At 40.5% G+C, this 19,299-nt stretch overlaps 1 protein-coding gene across 2 annotated transcripts in view; it reads right to left on the bottom strand.

The window, feature by feature from the left end:
- Med (Smad/Smad4 homolog Medea) overlaps window positions 1–19,299 on the bottom strand; it is a 235,207-nt gene that overhangs the window by 69,288 nt on the left and 146,620 nt on the right. For both annotated transcript variants that reach the window (XM_090381912.1, XM_090381911.1), the window contains exon 11: window positions 9,780–9,963. In XM_090381912.1, the coding sequence (XP_090238038.1) occupies window positions 9,780–9,963 (184 nt within the window). The remainder of the gene's footprint in view (window positions 1–9,779; window positions 9,964–19,299) is intronic.

Below are 19,299 nucleotides of genomic sequence, written 5' to 3' on the forward strand. Positions count from 1 at the left end.
GTGCCTACCAAGCAACCCAAAGGTCGCGGGTTCGAATCCCGCCCCGGGCTTGGATCAAAGTACTGCAAAAACCTTGGGAGGTGCATTATGGCAACAGAAGCCGATGCGCCAACAACTACCAAAAACACACACACACACACGTTCAAAGAAAGTGCATCACCCCTGAAAATTATAATTGTCATCCAAATAACCTAAGTATATGGCAATATTTCTTACAGATTGCATCAGATAAGACTGACATGTATAAGTGATGACATAATATTGCTACAGCTATATAAGCACGCTCTGCAAGGGCTGCAGTCATTCCTTGCTTGTGTCAGGATGGTGAGTTACGTGCAGTTGATGCCACGAAGAAAGAGTGCTATTGTTGCTTTAAGTGAAGAAGGATGTTCTCCCCGTCATATTGCAGAGTGTCTAGTAATCAGTGGACAGTAAGTAGATTTCTTTCCAAACCTCAAGAATACTGGTTCTGCTGATAGGAAAAAAGGAACCGGATGCAAACGAGTCTCTACAGCAAAACAGGACAGGGTTTTAAAAACCGTAAAGCTTCTTTGTCTGAGCTGAAAAGAACATACAGGAGTGGTAGCAAGTGCAGAAACAGTCAAACGACACCTCTTCAAAAATGGACTTGTAGCCTGATGTCCTAACAAGAAGCTCCTCCTCACGCAAAAAAATGAAAACGGCCCAATTTATTTGGTGTAAGGAGCATGCGAAATGGACCCCCGATTAGTGGAAGTCATTGTTGAATGCAGGTTGAATTTCTTCTCATTGCGGATGAGAATAAATTCAACCTGCATGGTTCAGATGAGAGACAAACGATTCGCTGTAAACATGGTGAAGAATACCATCCACACCATATGGTGTCTACAGTGAAATTCCCTACCAGCCAAATGATATGGGAGTGCATTTCATGTCGCGGAGTAGGTCACCTGCAGTCTATAAAAGGTTCCGTAAATGCCAACAGATACCTGGCTATATTGAAAGACAAATTCCTGCCAACCATTAGAGACCATTTCACAACCTGCCAAGTAACTGCATCTTTCAGAACGACTCTGCTCCTTGTCATCAGGCGAAAAGTGTAAGTAGGCACTTCTGTAGTTACTTTAGCTTCATTTCTGCATTAGAGGTTCGACAGTAATGTGTTTACATTTGTTACAGATGAAAAAATGGTTGGAATAACGGTCCATTAAAATTCTTAGTGGACCAGGAAACAGCTCAGACCTGAATCCTATAGAGAACTGTTGGCATCATGTGGAATCTGAAGTTTCCAGAAAGAAACCAAAGACCCTTCGTGAACTTCAGGAAGCCATAATTTGTGTTTGGAACCACAAACCATCAGTTGATTATCTTCAGAAATTGATCTTTTCAATGCCTCGATGGTGTGCTGCTGTCATCAGGGCCAGAGACGGTTCAACTAAATATTAGTTTGCACCTGGTGAACTTTTCATTTTGTTTTCCATTTAAAATGATAAACTGAAGCAAACTGAGAGCTTCTGATAACATTTCAGCCATAATTGTCGTGTTTACTAAAACTGTTGCATAAAGGTTGAAATGCTCGTTTTGGAATATTTTGAGAGCACATGTCAAATATCACTTAGCTTTGCCTTAACTATTAATAAATATCTTTTGTTTATATTTCCATTTGTGATGCTAGTCATTAATGTAACAACATACCATCGTGAAAAAGGGTTAGAAATGTGAAATTCCAAGGTGATGCACTTTCTTTGAACTTCAATCCCCCCAAATCTTTCTCATCCTGGACTACCTCTAATTCCATAAAGGGGAGTACAGTGGTCTCAGACAGTTTTTAAATTCTGTACAGTGGGATCAACTGACGATGTTACAAACAGTAAATTCTAAGTGGGAAGCATTCAAAGAATTAATCGTGGAAGCTACTAGACTTTATATACCGATTAAGAAATATTGTTCAAGGTTTAGGCCTAAATGGTTATCAAATGAACTAATGAGACTCGTGACAGAGAAGAAAAATGCATGGGATGCATATAAATTATCAGGTGACGCAGAAGCCTGTGGCAGATATAAGCTAGTCTGTAATCAGGTCACAAAGGAGGTTCGGCAGGCGAAGGCGGATTACGAGAAATCTTTGGCAAAAGATGCTAAGAAAAACAGCAAGGATTTCTTTACTTATACAACCTCTAAAAGGAAGGGGATGAATATGATTGGTCCACTTGACATCGATGGTTCGACTGTTGATGATCCTGCTCAGATAGCAAACAAACTGAATGAGTATTTTGCATCTACATTCACACGTGAGGAATTATTACAATTTGAAAATGGAAGAAGGTTATCAAATTGTAGCAGTGTACTTAATGATTTTGTAATAACTGAGAGCAAAGTGGAGGAGAAATTGTTGAAGTTAAACATAAGAAAGGCACCTGGGGTGGATGGGATCTATCCAGTTATTTTAAAGGAGGCGGCAAAGCAACTAAGCAAACCCTTAGCCATAATTATGAGAGCATCCTTGGACTCAGGGGAGGTTCCCACGGACTGGAGATGTGCAAATGTGTCCCCAATTCACAAAGGTGGATCGAAGGGTGACACGAGTAATTACAGACCAGTTAGTTTAACTTCTGTTCCGGGTAAAATAATGAAGTCGCTGGTTAAAGATGCATTGCAGGATCATCTAGACAAGACTGCAGCAATAATTCAAACACAGCATGGGTTTGTTAAGGGAAAGTCTTGTCTGACAAATTTGATTGGTTATTATGATGTGGTAACAAAGGAACTGGATGCAAAAAATAATTTTGATATCATATACTTGGATTTCAGGAAAGCTTTTGACACTGTTGCGCATGGAAGACTACTGTACAAATTGGAGCAGAATGGTATTAAGGGTAAGTTGCTACAATGGATAAAAGGATGGTTAAGTGGGAGAAGACAGAGGGTGGTAATCAATGGGTGCTGCTCTTCATGGACTAATGTTATTAGTGGAGTCCCACAGGGTTCGGTGTTGGGTCCACTGTTGTTTTGTGTATTTATCAATGATATTGATGAAGGTATATCAGGCTTAATGTCGAAGTTTGCAGATGACACAAAGGTTGGCAGGGTTGTTAATGACAGTAATGGCAGTGTGCTACTGCAACAGGATCTAGATGATTTGGGCAGATGGGCTAAGAAGTGGCAACTGAAGTTCAACCTTGACAAATGCAAAGTACTGCATATGGGTAGAAGTAACCCCAGAGAAACGTACCAACTGTGTGGTACTACACTTAAGGTGGTAGAAAATGAAAAAGACCTGGGAGTAATTGTGCAGTCAGATATGAAGTTTTCTGAGCAGTGCAGACAGGCTGCTAGGGCGGGTCATGGGGTTTTGTCAATGATATATAGGAATTTTGCTAGCAGGGAAAAGGAGGTGATTGTCCCTCTGTATAAGGCAATGGTCAGGCCACGCCTTGAGTACTGCCTACAGGTCTGGAGGCCTCATTTTAGGAAGGATGTAGATTTGCTTGAGCGTGTACAGAGAAGAGCAACACGATTGGTGAGGGGAATGAAGGGATTCTCTTACCAAGAGAGGCTTAAGTTCTGCAAATTGCAGTGGCTGGAGACTAGGCACCTGCGCGGTGATCTGATTGAGGTCTATAAGGCCTTGAATGGGTTGAGCATGCTGAATTCTGATGGGATCCTTCCACTTGTTCAGATTACCAACCTACGGGGACATAAGTTCAAATTAAGAAAGGACAGATGTAGAATAGATGTGCAGAAATTTGCCTTTAGCCAGAGGGTGGTTAATTTGCTGGAACAAACTTCCATCTGTCGTTGTGGAAGTTGATAGGTTAAATAAATTTAAGGAGGAACTGGACAGTCATTTGGAGGGAATGGTGTGATATTTTTTTTTGGCTGATGCTGCATAAGCTCCTACACTTGCTTTCTTGCATCATGTGCCACTACTACTACTACTACTACTACTACTACTACTACTACTATGTCTTCTAGTCTGCAAGATGCTCTTGGATTTCTTTTCACAAATGTAAAACATTACCTTTAGCAGAATAAAACTTCATTTGCTATCCTTTACATCAAGCGCATCCAATCTCTGGGTTACATGTAGCCCACAACAATGTAAGGCATCTTTAAGTGTTATGCCCCTCCTCCAAGCTAAAAACTAGTATGCCAGAAGATATACAGTGGGGCCCCAACATCCGATGGTAATTCATTCCAAAAAACCCATTGTATGTTGAAAATATTGTAAGCTGAAACCAATAATACATTGATTTCTATAATACATTCCCCACTAACACATGAAATATGTATTTCTTACATGTTATACTTCATTTTTACATTAAAATTTGGTTTTATAAAGATTATTTAATAAATAGTCATAAAATATCTTAAAATAAAAAAACAAACAAAGCAGAGCTGATGAAATTAGCGATGGGACTATATCAAGTATCATTTCAGTCTTTTAATGCTACTGGCAAAGAAACCGTCCAAAGTGGACTGTTTTTTGCGACTTTTTTGTAGCTTCTTGAAATAAGAAATGACTTTTCTTTTCCATTTTGCACATCAAATTCAGTGTTTTCAATGCCGGGGTGTTTTTGGCTAACCTCCAGACCCATTGTCAAAGCACCCTCACCTTCAAAATCTGTCAGTGTTATGGATAATTAAAGGCCAGATGTTTTCCAAGGCCGAATTTAAGCACCTGGTGTACTTGTTAACAAGAGAGACTGCTTCTATAGGGATGGGATACACTTAAATAGAAAGGGTGCAAGAATATTTGCTGATGCTATTGAGGCAGTGTTAGGTGGGTCGGAAAACTGCTAGCTTGGGGGGGATACAAGGACTAATAGTTTAACAGTAGCCGTAGGCAGAGGTGAAGGTGATTCTTGCACAACTTCTATTAGAATAAATAGTGACCTGGAGCTACTGAGAGTAACTAAGAATAGGAGCAGGAGCATGTATGCTTGCATGTATACCAATGCTAGAAGTATAGTTAATAAATTTGATGAATTTGAAGTGTTGGTCAAGATATCAAAGGTGGATATTGTTGGGATAGCAGAGACGTGGTGTCACACAGATATAAGGAATGCTGAACTGGAATTTGGGAAGTACAATGTGTACAGAAAGGACAGAAACGGAGGAGGTGTTATGCTGTTAATTAAGAAAAACAAAATCAAAAGAAGTGCATCCAGTTGATATAGATGAACAGTGCACTGTTGAGTCAGTTTGGTGTGACATAAACACTGTGAAAGGAAAAAATAACAGTAGGAGTGTGTTATAGACCCAATGACTCGAATGAGTACAATGAACAATTGTACAGAGAAATAGAGTGGGCTAGTAAATCGGAATGTCTTATAATGGGGGATTTTAACTTCCCAGATATTGACTGGAACTTGTGGGTTGGTCACTCACACACTAGTCAGATTTTGTGGATTTATTGGATGATTGTTTTCTGCAGCAGCATGTTCGAGAGGCAACCAGAGAAAGTAATACTCTTGATCTGGTTATCAGCAGTGATCATTTGTGTATTAAGAATTTGCAGATAAAGGAACCACTAGGTGGCAGTGATCACAGTGTACTGATGTGGGATTTACTTCAAGATTTAATTACCATCAGGAGTAAAGGAAAGGGTTTTTGCTTCCGTAAAGGTGAGTACAGTGGTCTCCGACAGTTTTTAAATTCTGTACAGTGGGATAAACTGACGATGTTACCAACAGTAAATTCTAAGCGGGAAGCATTCAAGGAATTAATCGTGGAAGCTACTAAAAGTTTCATACCTATTAAGAAATATTGTTCAAGGTTTAGGCCTAAATGGTTATCTAATGAACTAATGAGACTCGTAATACAGAAGAAAAATGCATGGGATGCATATAAATTATCAAGCGACTCAGAAGCCTATGGCAGATATAAGCTAGTCTGTAATCAGGTGACAAAGGAGGTTAGGCAGGCGAAGGCAGATTACGAGAAATCCTTGTCAAAAGATGCTAAGAAAAACAGCAAGGATTTCTTTACTTCTATAAACTCTAAAAGGAAGGGGATGAATCTGATTGGTCCACTTGACATCGATGGTTCGACTGTTGATGATCCTGCTCAGATAGCAAACAAACTGAATGAGTATTTTCCATCTAGATTCACACATGAGGAATTATTAGGGTTTGAAAATGGCAGAAGGTTATCAAATTGTAGCAGGATACTTAATGATTTTGGAATAACTGAAAGCAAAGTGGAGGAGAAATTGTTGAAGTTAAACATAAGAAAAGCACCTAGGGTGGATGGGATCTATCCAGTTATATTAAAGGAGGCGGCAAAGCAACTAAGCAAACCCTTAGCCATAATTATGAGAGCACCCTTGGACTCAGGGGAGGTTCCCACGGACTGGAGATGTGCAAATGTATCCCCAATTCACAAAGGGGGATCGAAGGGTGACACGAGTAATTACAGACCAGTTAGTTTAACTTCTGTTCCGGGTAAAATAATGGAGTCACTTGTTAAAGATGCATTGCAGGATCATCTAGACAAGACTGCAGCAATAATTCAGACACAGCATGGGTTTGTTAAGGGAAAGTCTTGTCTGACAAATTTGATAGGATATTATGATGTGGTTACAAAGGAACTGGATGCAAAAAATAATTTTGATATCATATATTTGGATTTCAGGAAAGCTTTTGACACTGTTGTGCATGGAAGACTATTGTACAAATTGGAGCAGAATGGTATTAAGGGTAAGTTGCTACAATGGATAAAAGGATGGTTAAGTGGGAGAAGACAGAGGGTGGTAATCAATGGGTGCTGCTCTTCTTGGACTAATGTTATTAGTGGAGTCTCACAGGATTCGGTGTTAGGTCCACTGTTGTTTTGTATATTTATCAATGATATTGATGAAGGTATATCAGGCTTAATGTCGAAGTTTGCAGATGATACAAAGGTTGGCAGGGTTGTTAATGACAGTAATGGCAGTGTGCTACTGCAACAGGATCTAGATAATTTGGGTAGATGGGTGAAGAAGTGGCAACTGAAGTTTAACCTTGACAAATGCAAAGTACTGCAAATGGGTAGAAGTAACCCCAGAGAAACGTACCAACTGTGTGGTACTACACTTAAGGTGGTAGAAAATGAAAAAGACCTGGGAGTAATTGTGCAGTCAGATATGAAGTTTTCTGAACAATGCAGACAGGCTGCCAGGGCAGGTCACGGGGTTTTGTCAATGATATATAGGAATTTTGCTAGCAGGAAAAAGGAGGTGATTATCCCTCTGTATAAGGCAATGGTCAGGCCACGCCTTGAGTACTGTGTACAGGTCTGGAGGCCTCATTTTAGGAAGGATGTAGATTTACTTGAGCGTGTACAGAGAAGGGCAACAAGATTGGTGAGGGGAATGAAGGGATCCTCTTACCAAGAGAGGCTTAAGTTCTGCAAATTGCAGTGGCTGGAGCCTAGGCACCTGCGCGGTGATCTGATTGAGGTATATAAGGCCTTGAATGGGTTCAGCACACTGAATTCTGATGGGATCCTTCCACTTGTTCAGATTACGAACCTAAGGGGGCATAAATTCAAATTAAGAAAAGACAGATGAAGAATAGATGTACGGAAATTTGCCTTTAGCCAGCATGTGGTTAATTGCTGGGACAAACTTCCATCTGTCGTTGTGGAAGTTGATAGGTTGAATAAATTTAGGGAGGAACTGGACAGGCATTTGGAGGGAATGGTGTGATTTTTTTTTTTTTTTTTTTTTTGGCTGATGCTGCATAAGCTCATACACTTGCTTTCTTGCATCACATGCCAGTGCTACTACTACTACATCATTCCAAGAACTTACAATCAGCCTCACACAATTCAGCATGTTAAACTTCGACCTCCAAAAATATTTGAGGGTGAGAGCATTTTCACCGGCGGTCGCTTCAAAGCAACTTGGGAACATTTGTGGTGTAGATTTTCTTGAAGTTTGCAATTACTTGCTGGTCCATTGGTTGAAGAAGAGGAGTGGTGTTGGGTGGCAAAAATTTGACGTGAACAAAGTCAAATTGTGCCTCAAAAGATTGAACAAGGCCTGCACATTATCCAGCAGCAGTGCTTTCACAGGAACTTATTTCTCTCAAGATAACTCTTCCCTGAAGGACAGAAAGCTTCAAGCTCCCATTCATTGAAGACATATCCTGTAACCCAGCCCTTCTTGTTACTGTGCCAAAACACTCCCAGCATGCCTTTGCCGACCTTTTATTGTTTAAATATTCTGGGGGTGTTAGTGATATACAAGCAAAGGCTTCAGCTTAAAATCTCAAGAGGCACTGGCACCCAACAGGAGAGTGAGCCTATCTTTCATAGGTTTATGCCCAGGTAAACTAGCCTCATACTTAGTGATGTACGTTCTCCTGGGCATTTGCTTCCAGAAGAGGCCGGTTTCGTCAATGTTAAAAACCTGCTGGGGAAGATAACCCTCCTGATCAAAAAACTCTTGGAATTCAATTTTAAATGTCTCAGCTGCTTTTTTTTTTTTTTTTTTCAATCAGCACAATGCCTCCCCAAGCCTCTCAACACTTGATATTTGCCCTTTTTTTGAAGCACTCGAACCAGCCTCTGCTGGCATTAAAATCTTCAAAGTGCACAGTACTGTCACTGGTTGATGGAGCTTTAAGTTTCAGATCGTCATAGATCTGAAACAATCATACGAGATATGTTTCGTGCACCATGCGTTGAACAATAAAAAAGACACTAATTGTATGAGTGATGTTCCGTGCGCCACGCGTCTGAAAACTTCCACCCATGTATCGTTCCAACTATATCGGAAAGCCATCGGTACCTGCAAATATCACTGGTTCTTAAAATAAACAATCGTATAGAAGGTATATTGGTTTCTGAGAATATTGGATGTTGATGTCATCGTAAGTTGAGTTCCCACTGTAGTTTCAAACTGACGTTTTAAATTATCTATTCTTAGAAATATTTGATTTTTCTGGCAGTAAAATGGCAAAATTTTTAAATACAAAAGACTAACAGTTTTTATTTTTGTTAGAGAAAGAATTAAATATTATGGTACAAACAGACACAAAGGCTCACTGTGTGCTATCAATAACATTATGGACCTACGTAAGTAGGAAGAAGGATGTCATCATTACTTTTTAGAAAATAATAGTAAGACCACATTTGGAATAGTATATTCAGGCCTGGAAGCCTTGCCTAAAAAATCTTATGCACACAAGATCATGTCTCATGAAATTCATTATTTGGGAAGTGTGCTGTTGATCACTGGAATAATCTGATCCTGAACTTCACTAGACTCTTTATACCTCAGCTAATGTGAGATAGTGAATCTAATGAAGGTCAAGGAAAAATTGGATGGTTACTTTTTAGCAACGGCAATAGATTCAGGTTTTTTATTTATTTATTGACACAGAATAAGTTTGCTTCCTTGCATCATTATGCCTGATTAATATTAATAGCAAAATGAGCAGAGCATGTGTTGTGTGTGTGCACATACAGAGAGAGAGAGAGAGAGAGAGAGAGAGAGAGAGAGAGAAGTTGGCATTTTTTGCCAAAAAAAGTCCTTTGATGTCTTCTTCATTCCTTTAAGGTACCACATGAAATTAAATGAAATTTACTGCTACATATGATTCATAGGAAATAATGGTAGCAATAAACTTAAAAATAATTATGAAAGGGAACTAATTATATTATTCTACTGATCACTCAGAATTTCACTTAAAGGTAATGAAGAATAAAGAGGGATTGAAATTTTTTTTAGTATTGTAAACTTAATTTGGTTGTTGTTGGTTTAGGGATTTATTAGGTGCATCAGCAACTATGGCCATAGTGCGCCAACTTACCTTGGTCTTTCACTTTGTTCTGTTCGGTGAACATTGGACAAAGCTCCTAAACAGAAACGGTTTCCTCCAGAAGGGTCCACATAACCATCTACAATAACACTACTGTAAGATGATGACACTTTGAAGGTTTCACCCACTTGCTGATCTAATTCAAAGTAAGCTATGGAACACCAATATTCAGGAGCTATTCAAAAAAGAAAACAAAGAAATTACGAACACTAATCACACCAATTATTACTAAAGTTGAACAAACTACCTTAACTTTAACTCATGTTAATCATCATTTACCCACAGTTGTAAGGTAGGGAAATGATTGATTCCCTTATGTAATAATCTACCCTCTCCTATATATACTTGACTTGTCCTTGGGAATTTTTGGCACACTGATTAGTACTGACGGTAATCCAGTTCATATGGTTTGTTGCATATTATGTCTATTTGAGCATGTATTCATGGGCCAATATATATATATATATATATATATATATATATATATATGCTGTGTAGGCTGAAAAATCCAGAAAAACACATGGTAATGGTGGGTGGAGGAACCTGATCTCTACAAATAAGTTTGCCATCCATAATATATGATCAATTTTAACACGTTTGCTGCCAAAACACAAACTTGCATAAAAATTAACTGCAATTTTTTTGCCTCAATTTCACTGTCTAGAGAGTTCTATAAAAGCTGTATACTTAATTCACAGTTTCATTTGTTCCTTGCTCAGGTTGAAGTTATTTTATCAAGTTCACTATTCTCCACAAGAAGAGAAGGTAAAATTTTTTGAAGATTATGCTTGAGCAATTTTAATTCTTTAGTCTTTTAAAATCAAGACTTCATCCTTAGTGTATGTGTCTACTGATAAAATTTTATTTAAAAAGCATTTTCTTATAAAATTTTACCCTAAAGGGTTGTCATAGTGGATCCACAGCCTGGGACATAAGGACTACAAAGGAACACTAATGAACAGTATGTTGAAGCTGATGACATTGAATCAGTTCTTTATAATATGGCATCTAAAACCGAAATAGAATTCTATTAAGTGATGTGGGTTCTGAATCTTTCTCAAATGTATCTGTTGATTGCAGAACACTACAAACAACAGATGATGGCATTACCTGGAGTGATGATTCATCACTGATGAAATCCATTTATTAAAAAGGCACTGCCTATTTGTTTCAGCACCGTATAGAAGAGCCTAAAGGACAAATAACAGGCCCTTGCAAATAACAGCAGTTGGTTGGTTGATTGGTTGGTTTTGATTTTATTGGCGCATTAGCTACTGAGGCTATAATGCGCCAAGACCAAGTCATATATAAAAAACTTTAAACTTTCAGTGACCCAATTACTTAGGTCACTATGTCAAAATATATAACAAATGTATAAAAGGATAAATAAATAGAAAATCACAATAAAATGTAAATTTTATATATGAGCAAAAACGTTTATTGATTTTAAAAAGCTAAAAACAGCAGACACATCGTCATTGTCGGATAAAATCTGACTGAGTGTATAAGGCTCAGCTGGATGACTAAAAACGGTAAAATATAAATCACGTTCTTGTCTAAAACGTGGACACACAGTTAAAATGTGATGAATAGTTAAAATGGTGCCACAGTTCTCGCACATAGGACAGTCATGCACCCTCAGCAGAAAAGCATGTGTAAGATGACTGTGTCCTATGCGGAGACGAGCTAGAACAACTTCCTCTTTGCGGTTCCTGCGCAGACTAGACTGCCAGTGTTGGATTACAGGCTTTATCTGATAGAGCTTATTTGTGACTTGCTCATGCCAAGATTGTTACCATTGGGAATGTAATTTAGTTTGTATTAGCTGCCTGTAGTCTGTATAGGGGACTAACAGGCAATAAGTGTTGTGTGGTTCTGGTGATCTGGCCGCAGCATCTGCCAGTTCATTTTCCCTGATCCCAATGTGGCTCGGAATCCAGCAGAAATGGATGTCGAATGACCACTCAAACAGGGAATGTAACGTCTGCTGAATCCGTGTCACAATCGGATGAGGATTATACCTCATCCCCGATAAAGCCTGCAGTGTACTTGAAGAGTCAGTGTATACCATACATCTTTGGTGCTTACGGGTTTTATGTGGTCCAAGGCTAGCTCAATAGCATACAACTCAGCTGTGTATATGCTGCATTCGTGGGGAATCTTCCCAGAGATAGTACTATCTGGAAAGATAGCGGCAGATCCTACAGACAACTCTGATTTCGAGCCATCGGTAAACACAGGCAAAAAAATCAGAGTAATCGGATCGGTGGGCAGCATAGAGTTGCTGGTAGACAGATGATGAGGTCCCAGACTTTACCCATTTCTTAAGGGAAAAAGTCACAGGATGGGATATGAGCATGCCAGGGTGGAAGAGTTTCTTTTGGTGTTTTTGCAACCTTGTCTACCGTTATGTTAAACTCTCTGAGTAGCTCTTGGACACGAATACCAAAAGGTCGATTGGCAGTCTGACGGGTATTGTACAAGTTTTCCCAACGTGGCTCGAAAACGGGTGTCCACGTAGGATGGTCTGGCAGGGATTTCAACTTTAACGCATAGTTTAAAGACAGCTGCTTACGTCGAAGGGGTAACGGTGGTTCATTTACTTCGACGTATAAGCTCTGGACAGGAGATGTTCGAAATGCTTCAGTAGCGATACGGATAGCCTGATGGTGGACAGGGTCCAACCATCGGAGGACACTATCTCTGGCTGAGGAGAATACCTGGGACCCGCAATCTAATTTGGATCGTACAAATGCACAGTAAAGCCGTAGTAGGGTGCATCGATCTGCTCCCCAACGCATGGAGGAGAGAGAGCAAAGAATATTTAGTACCCTCATGCATTTTGTACGAAGTTGACGAATATGTTCGAGAAAGGTCAACTTTTTATCAAACACAAGTCCCAAGAATTTTGTGTCTGACACTACTGGAATAACATTTTGTCCGAGCCTTAATTCAGGTTCAGGATGAAGATTACGCTTGCGACAAAAGTGTACGCAAATGGTCTTCTCCGGCGAGAACCTGAAGCCATTAGCAAGTGCCCAGGAATTCAGATTATCAATGGCTTTCTGCAGTTGTCTTTCAATAACCCTCATGTTGCATGACTGACAAAATGTGCTAAAGTCATCAACATAGAGGGCACTGTTTACAGTTGGAGGAAGTTGTTCTGTGATGGAATTTACTTTGATGGCAAAAAGCGTGACACTTAATACTGATCCTTGTGGTACTCCCTCCTCTTGGCTGAAGGAACGAGAGAGTGAGGATCCCACACGAACTTGGACAGATCGATTGGCTAGAAAGTTTTTAATAAAAATGGGGAGTTGCCCCCTAAGACCAAGGCTATGCAGATCTTTTAAGATGCCAAATCTCCAAGTTGTGTCATACGCTTTCTCCATGTCAAAGAACACCGACACCAAGTGTTCGCATTTTGGGAAAGCATCCCGGATGGATGCTTCCAATCTAATAAGATGGTCCAAAGTGGACCAGTTCCTTCGGAAGCTGCACTGGATGTTGGAAAGGCAAGAACGATTGCCTTTCGCCAGGAGTCTGGAAACTGCCCTTCAATAAAGATTCTATTATACAGAAGGAGCAGACAATCCATAGATTTTGGTGAAAGATGTTTAATCATTTCATAATGGATGCCATCTGGTCCAACAGCACTTGCTTTGGAAAGAGTGAGGGCTCTTTTCAGTTCCTCTATAGTGAATGTCCCGTTGTAGGGATAGAGCCCCTTGGACTTAAAATTAAGTGCTTGTTTTTCCAGTTTATGTTTCAGGACCAGGAACTCTGGGGAATACGAGGATGTTGTGGAGATGTTAGAGAATGTTTCCCCAAGAGCATTGGCTATTGCAGTTGGATCTGCAATAGTGCATCCATTATAATCTAGGATTGAAGAAGGGTGGGATGTATATTTTCCTTTCATTTTCCGGATTTTATCCCAGACTACCTTAGAGTTGGTAGACTGGTTAATAGATGATGTAAAACGGATCCACGATTCCTTTTGACTCTGACGACGGATGTAGTGTGCTTTGGCTCGTGCAAGTTTGAAGGCTATAAGGTTGTTCTTGGTAGGATATCGGCGAAATATCCCCCACACTTTGTTTTGAGCCTTTTTTGCTGTTGTGCATTGTGAATTTCACCAAGGTTTGGGAAATGGTGAAAACCGGGCAGATGTTTTTGGGACAGCATTTGCAGCTGCTTGGACAATGATTTCTGTGATGTACTGAGGTCAAAATTTGTCTGATGTTGGAAGGCATTCCAGTCACCGTGATCAAACTTCCACTGTGGTAACCTAAAAGGAAGACATGGCCTCCCACTGTGTAACAAGATTATCACAGGGAAGTGATCACTTCCATATGGATTCTCCTCCACTTCCCAAGTGAGTGAAGGGAGTAGAGAAGGGGAGCAGATAGAGAGATCAATGGCAGAAAAAGTATGGGTAGGCATGTGGAAGAAGGTGTTTGTTCCAGTATTTAGAAGGGAAAGGTCATTGTCATTGAGCATACGCTCTGTGACTCGTCCCCTTCCATTGATGTTAGCACTACCCCACAGGGTGTTATGTCCGTTAAAATCCCCGAGAAGTAAGTAAGGGGGGAGGCAACTGCTTTAGAAGATCATCAAGGTCTTCCTGGGAGATGTCAGTCCCAGGTGGCAAATAGATAGAGCAGACCGTTAATAAAAATCCCACCGTTAGGCGAATTGCAACAGCTTCTATGCTAGTTGTAATTAGCAAGGGCTGCCCTGGGGTCTGGTTACCCACAAGAATAGCCACTCCCCGACGAGCAGAGCCATCAGCAATTCTGTCCTTTCGAAAAATTGTGATGTTGTGCATGGTGGGATCATCATTTGCCTTTAGATATGTCTTCTGCAAGCAAAAGCAAACTGGCTCGTGCTTTTGCAGGAGGGCCTTGATGTCATCAATATTTCGCCGGAATCCACGACAATTCCATTGTAGGAATTTAGCCATTATTTTGGCTTGGTGGGTCCATCAGGCAGCTTCTGAGGTGCTGAGGGCTTACTTTTATCAGTCTTGGCTTTATCTTTTTTGGGGAAGAATGGACGCTGTCCCGTGTCCATTTCTTCCTCCGCAAAGAGTTCCAAGACTGAATCTTCGGGTACCTCCTTCTGCTCGACATCCATGTTTTCTTGGGTACTAGGGGGGACTTCCCCTTTCTTATTCTTTTCTTTCGTAATTACCTTGGTTACTTGTGGAGCATTAGGAGGTACTGATATAGCAGTGGCAGCTGATTGGTTTTTCTGTGCAGGTTTTTGAGAACTTAAGAGATAACGCGTGATGGGAGTGAAAGACTCCTTTGGAGGAATGGTCATGTCCGTCTGAGTTCCGATGGAACATCTCCCTGCTACCTTCTGGGCGTAGGTAGGTTTGTTGGTATTCAGGGGTTTCACCAATTTCCTTGCCTCCTGGTATGATATATTTAGCTCTGCCTTCAGCCGTTGAATTTCTTTTTCTTCTTTCCACCTCTGGTATGCTCGTGAGTAGGCCGGGTGTTCGCCTTCACAGTTAATACAGGTGGATTTTGCGGCTGAACATGCTGTTGTTTCGTGGTCCTTTGCACCGCATCGAGCGCATGCAAGGACTCCACGGCAGGCCATTTGAGAATGCCCATACTTCTGGCATTTAAAACACCGTAAAGGGTTCGGAACGTATGGACGCACTGAACAATTGATGTATCCAGCTTTAATCTCGTCAGGAGGTTTAGGAGAGTTAAAAGTCAGGATAACGCTCCTGGTTTTAACAATTTTTCCATCCCTTCGCGCAATAATTCTCTTGACGGCAGTAACTCCCTGTGGTTTTAATTCGGAGCAGATTTCCTCCTCGGTTACGTCGAGAAGGTCCCACTCCGAAATGACACCTCTCGATGAATTGAGTGTTCTGTGTGGTGTCACTGTTATGGGTACTCCTCCGATTGATGTTACTCGGAGTAGATGTTCCGATTGCCTGTCATTTTTAGTTTCAATTAAAAGGTCTCCAGAACGAAGCCTCTTAACTGATTTGGGTGAATCTGCTAACCCATCTAACCCTTTTTGAATAAAAAAGGGCGACATTTTACCAATTGGTGTTTCATTGGTAGAATGCATGATTAAGAACCTTGGGACTGGCCCTGATGGTAATTCGGTTCGCTGCCTCTTTTTAGCAATAATGCTATCTGCATCTTTGTCAATGGTTTCAGATAGGGACCGGGTTGGGGCCCCTGAAGAAGTTAGTTTATCAGGATTCATGTAAATTTTAAGTGGTTCAGTGGCCAGGCTCCCCACCCACCACGGAGCCCAAAGGGACGCCCACTACCCAGCATGCAATAAATGCGCTCGGCAGTGGAACGCCAGGGCTACACAGACACTATACCCGCACCGCCGCCAGCCTGAATCCTGTCCCTCGGACCATGAGGGTAGGGGCGTGGCATTGACACGGTTGACCCTCGCAGGCGAGCCTACTAGCCGATTGATCCTAGCCGGGCCTTCCAGGACCTCCCGTCTTGTCGAAGCAGGGGCCAAAGTGGTGTATTGAAGCTGGGCCCCTCAACCACCAGGATCCCCCTTTCCGAATTTCCACGGGTCGCAGCGCACGGCAAACACACCGGATTCCATTGATGTAAGCCTGGAACCTGGGCTGTGGGCGTTGGATCCCAGTGATGCTAGTCTGGAAGTCCAGCAGCGTCACTGGGAGGTCCCCTCACCACGTACAGATGCCCACGTCGAGGGGCAAATAACAGCAGTGGCAAATGTATTAATATGCATATCAATGTGCTTTTGTCTGTACACTGTACTTTCTGAGACCAGTTTATCTGTTTTTGTTTATGATGAAAGATGAAAAATTCAGGACTAGATCTCTGAGACTAGCTAATTTAGTCCTGAGCAAAAATGCTATTAGAACACCTGTTCACCTGAAGTTCCGCAAATGGAAAAATTTTTTATATTATACCAAGCTGCAGTTTTATCAAATGAAGACATCATTACAATATACTTTAAGTTTCAGAAAGAAGCTGAACTCACTTCAACAAAAAATAAACTTTTAAAAATCAGCCTTCCAAAAAAAAAAAAAAAAAACAGCCACAAATAATGGAGTTCACTAAGCCTCGAAAGGTTAGGATTCTGGTACATGAAAATTCATGAACCAGAGCTATGAAAAAAAGGGGGGGGGAGTATACTCTGTGTGTGTGTGTGTGTGTGTCATGCAGAAGTTCCCATCTTCCTTCATCCTTCATTTCATTTCAGTGTTTTTCAATTTTTGACCAAACCCTCCTACGTGAGGAGGGTTTGCCTTGTGTTTTTGTTTTTATTTCTTTTTATATCTAGTTTTAATTGTTGTATGTGACTACATATGATTTTATCTTTATGGTGTATTAAAATTTCATTTCTCCGTTTGATCAGTGTTTTTTTTAAAAGGATTTACATGAATCGAATAACTCACGAAACAAAACTTTCTATGTAATTTTCTAAAATGTATATCAGAAATTTTTTTACTTTTTTAGTACATGCAGAAAGTTATTCATCAAAGGAATTTGGAAAACAGAACAACAATACATTTGGCATTTAGACTTGAAGCAATATTTGTAATGTGCTTGTGCCAAGAGAGATTAGAAGTCAGGGTAATCCCCAAGAGATATATCAATTTGCCTAGACATCGAAGAGTCACCAAAGATAAGAATAGGGGCAGAAGAATCCTTTTTGCAAGATATAAGACGAGTTTTAGAAGGATTGAAATCAACTAGGATGTCTTTGCCCCACTGGAGAATTACCTGGAGATCGACATTTAAGGAATTGGTAGCAGATATTCGAGAAGTTGAAGCTGATTGAGCAGGGCAAGGTTTCTCAAAATGGAAAGTGGAATGCAATGTTCTATCATTGGCAAAACTATGAATAGGATTTCCAGTCAATTGAAGAAGGTCATTAATATACAAGAGAAAAAGAGTGGGAGAAAGAACTGAACCTTGGGGGGACACCGGCATTAGTGTAGAAGTTAAAAGACAGAGCCATCTACCATCACCCTCAGTGAGCGATCAGAGAGAAAACTGGATAACCAATTACAAAAAACAATTGGCAAACCATAAGATGGAAGCTTGTTTAGAAAACCTTTATGCCAAACACGATCGAAAGCCTTTGAGATGTCAAGAGCAACTGCTTGTGTTTCACCGAACTTTTCCATTAAATTTGTCCATAAATGGGTAACATAAGACAGAATATCACCAGCGGATTGACACTGACGGAATCCATACTGGTGACCATTGATCAGACAGAAGGTTTCTAGGTAATTTAAGAGTTGGCAGTTAATTGATTTCTCCATTACTTTAGATGCAGTAGAAGTAATTGCAATGGGACAATAATTGGATGGGAAGGATTTGTCATCCTTTTCAGGAACTGGCTGGATAGCAAATTTACAAGTAGAAGAAAAAATACCTTTGCAATAAGAAAGTGAAAAAAGGCGGCAAAGAACAGGAGTAAGTTCAGGAGCACAGGTTTTGAAAACAAGTGGAGAAATACCATCAGGACCTGGAGCTTTCTTAGCATCAAGATTTGTCAGAATCATTCTGACGGAAGACCACAGGATGAATCGAATGGAGCATGTTGGGAATGGTCAGAGGTGTTTTACCAAAATCATTAATACATGAGTTGGAAGAAAAATGGGATGCTAGCAGGTCAGCTTTATCCTTGGCTGAAGTGACAACAGAACTATCTGACTATGACAGAGGTGGGAGCAGAGATGGGCAAAAGTTGCGGCCAATAGCTTTGGCAAGAGACCAGAATGCTCAGCTACCATTAGGGCAAGAAGCAAGTTTTCTACTCTTGGCCTGTTCAAAATTTAGTTTGTACTGATTAATAACTGCTTTAAAAATGGTTATGAGCTTGGTGTAGGCAGAAACTGAAACTGAAGAATTGGAAACAAGCCAATTATGATATGCAATGTTCTTCTCTTGAACAGCATTAGCACATTTATTGGAAAACCAAGGTTTAGATAAAGGACGAGATTTTAAAGTGGAGTGTGTGATAAAGGATTCCATTCCTACAAGGATAATTTCACTGACACGATCTGAGCAAACGTTGACATCAGAGGTTTTGAAACAGTAGTCTGACCAAGGAAAAGAAGAAAAGAAATCTCACAGGTCATCCCATTTTGCATGACCTCCGAGATTTCACGAGTTGAATGCACAATTGGAGAAGAGACAATTACCAAGTTGTGATCTGAGGTGTCTAAAGGACCACTCACTTCGACCATGTACTTAGAAGGGTTGTGAGAAAAAGATCAAATGTGTTGTTTGTATGGTTAGGATTGTCCGGTATTATTGTAGGTAAATTAACAATCTGTGCAAGGTCATTAGTAATTGCAAAAGCCTCAGCATCCTATCCAGCTGTGTCGGTGTGACCAGAAAATGGAAGCCATCTGTAATTATGAACATTAAAATCACCAAGGAAAATTACCTCACTGTCAGGAAAGTTGGACTGCAGAAAATCAAGTTGTAAAGAGCGGAAGTCAAAGAGTTCCAAGCGATTAGTGGAG

The sequence above is a fragment of the Mastigoproctus giganteus genome, chromosome 9 (genome assembly GCF_048544385.1).
Source record: "Mastigoproctus giganteus isolate SK-2022 chromosome 9, ASM4854438v1, whole genome shotgun sequence".
Lineage (NCBI taxonomy): Eukaryota > Metazoa > Arthropoda > Arachnida > Uropygi > Thelyphonidae > Mastigoproctus > Mastigoproctus giganteus.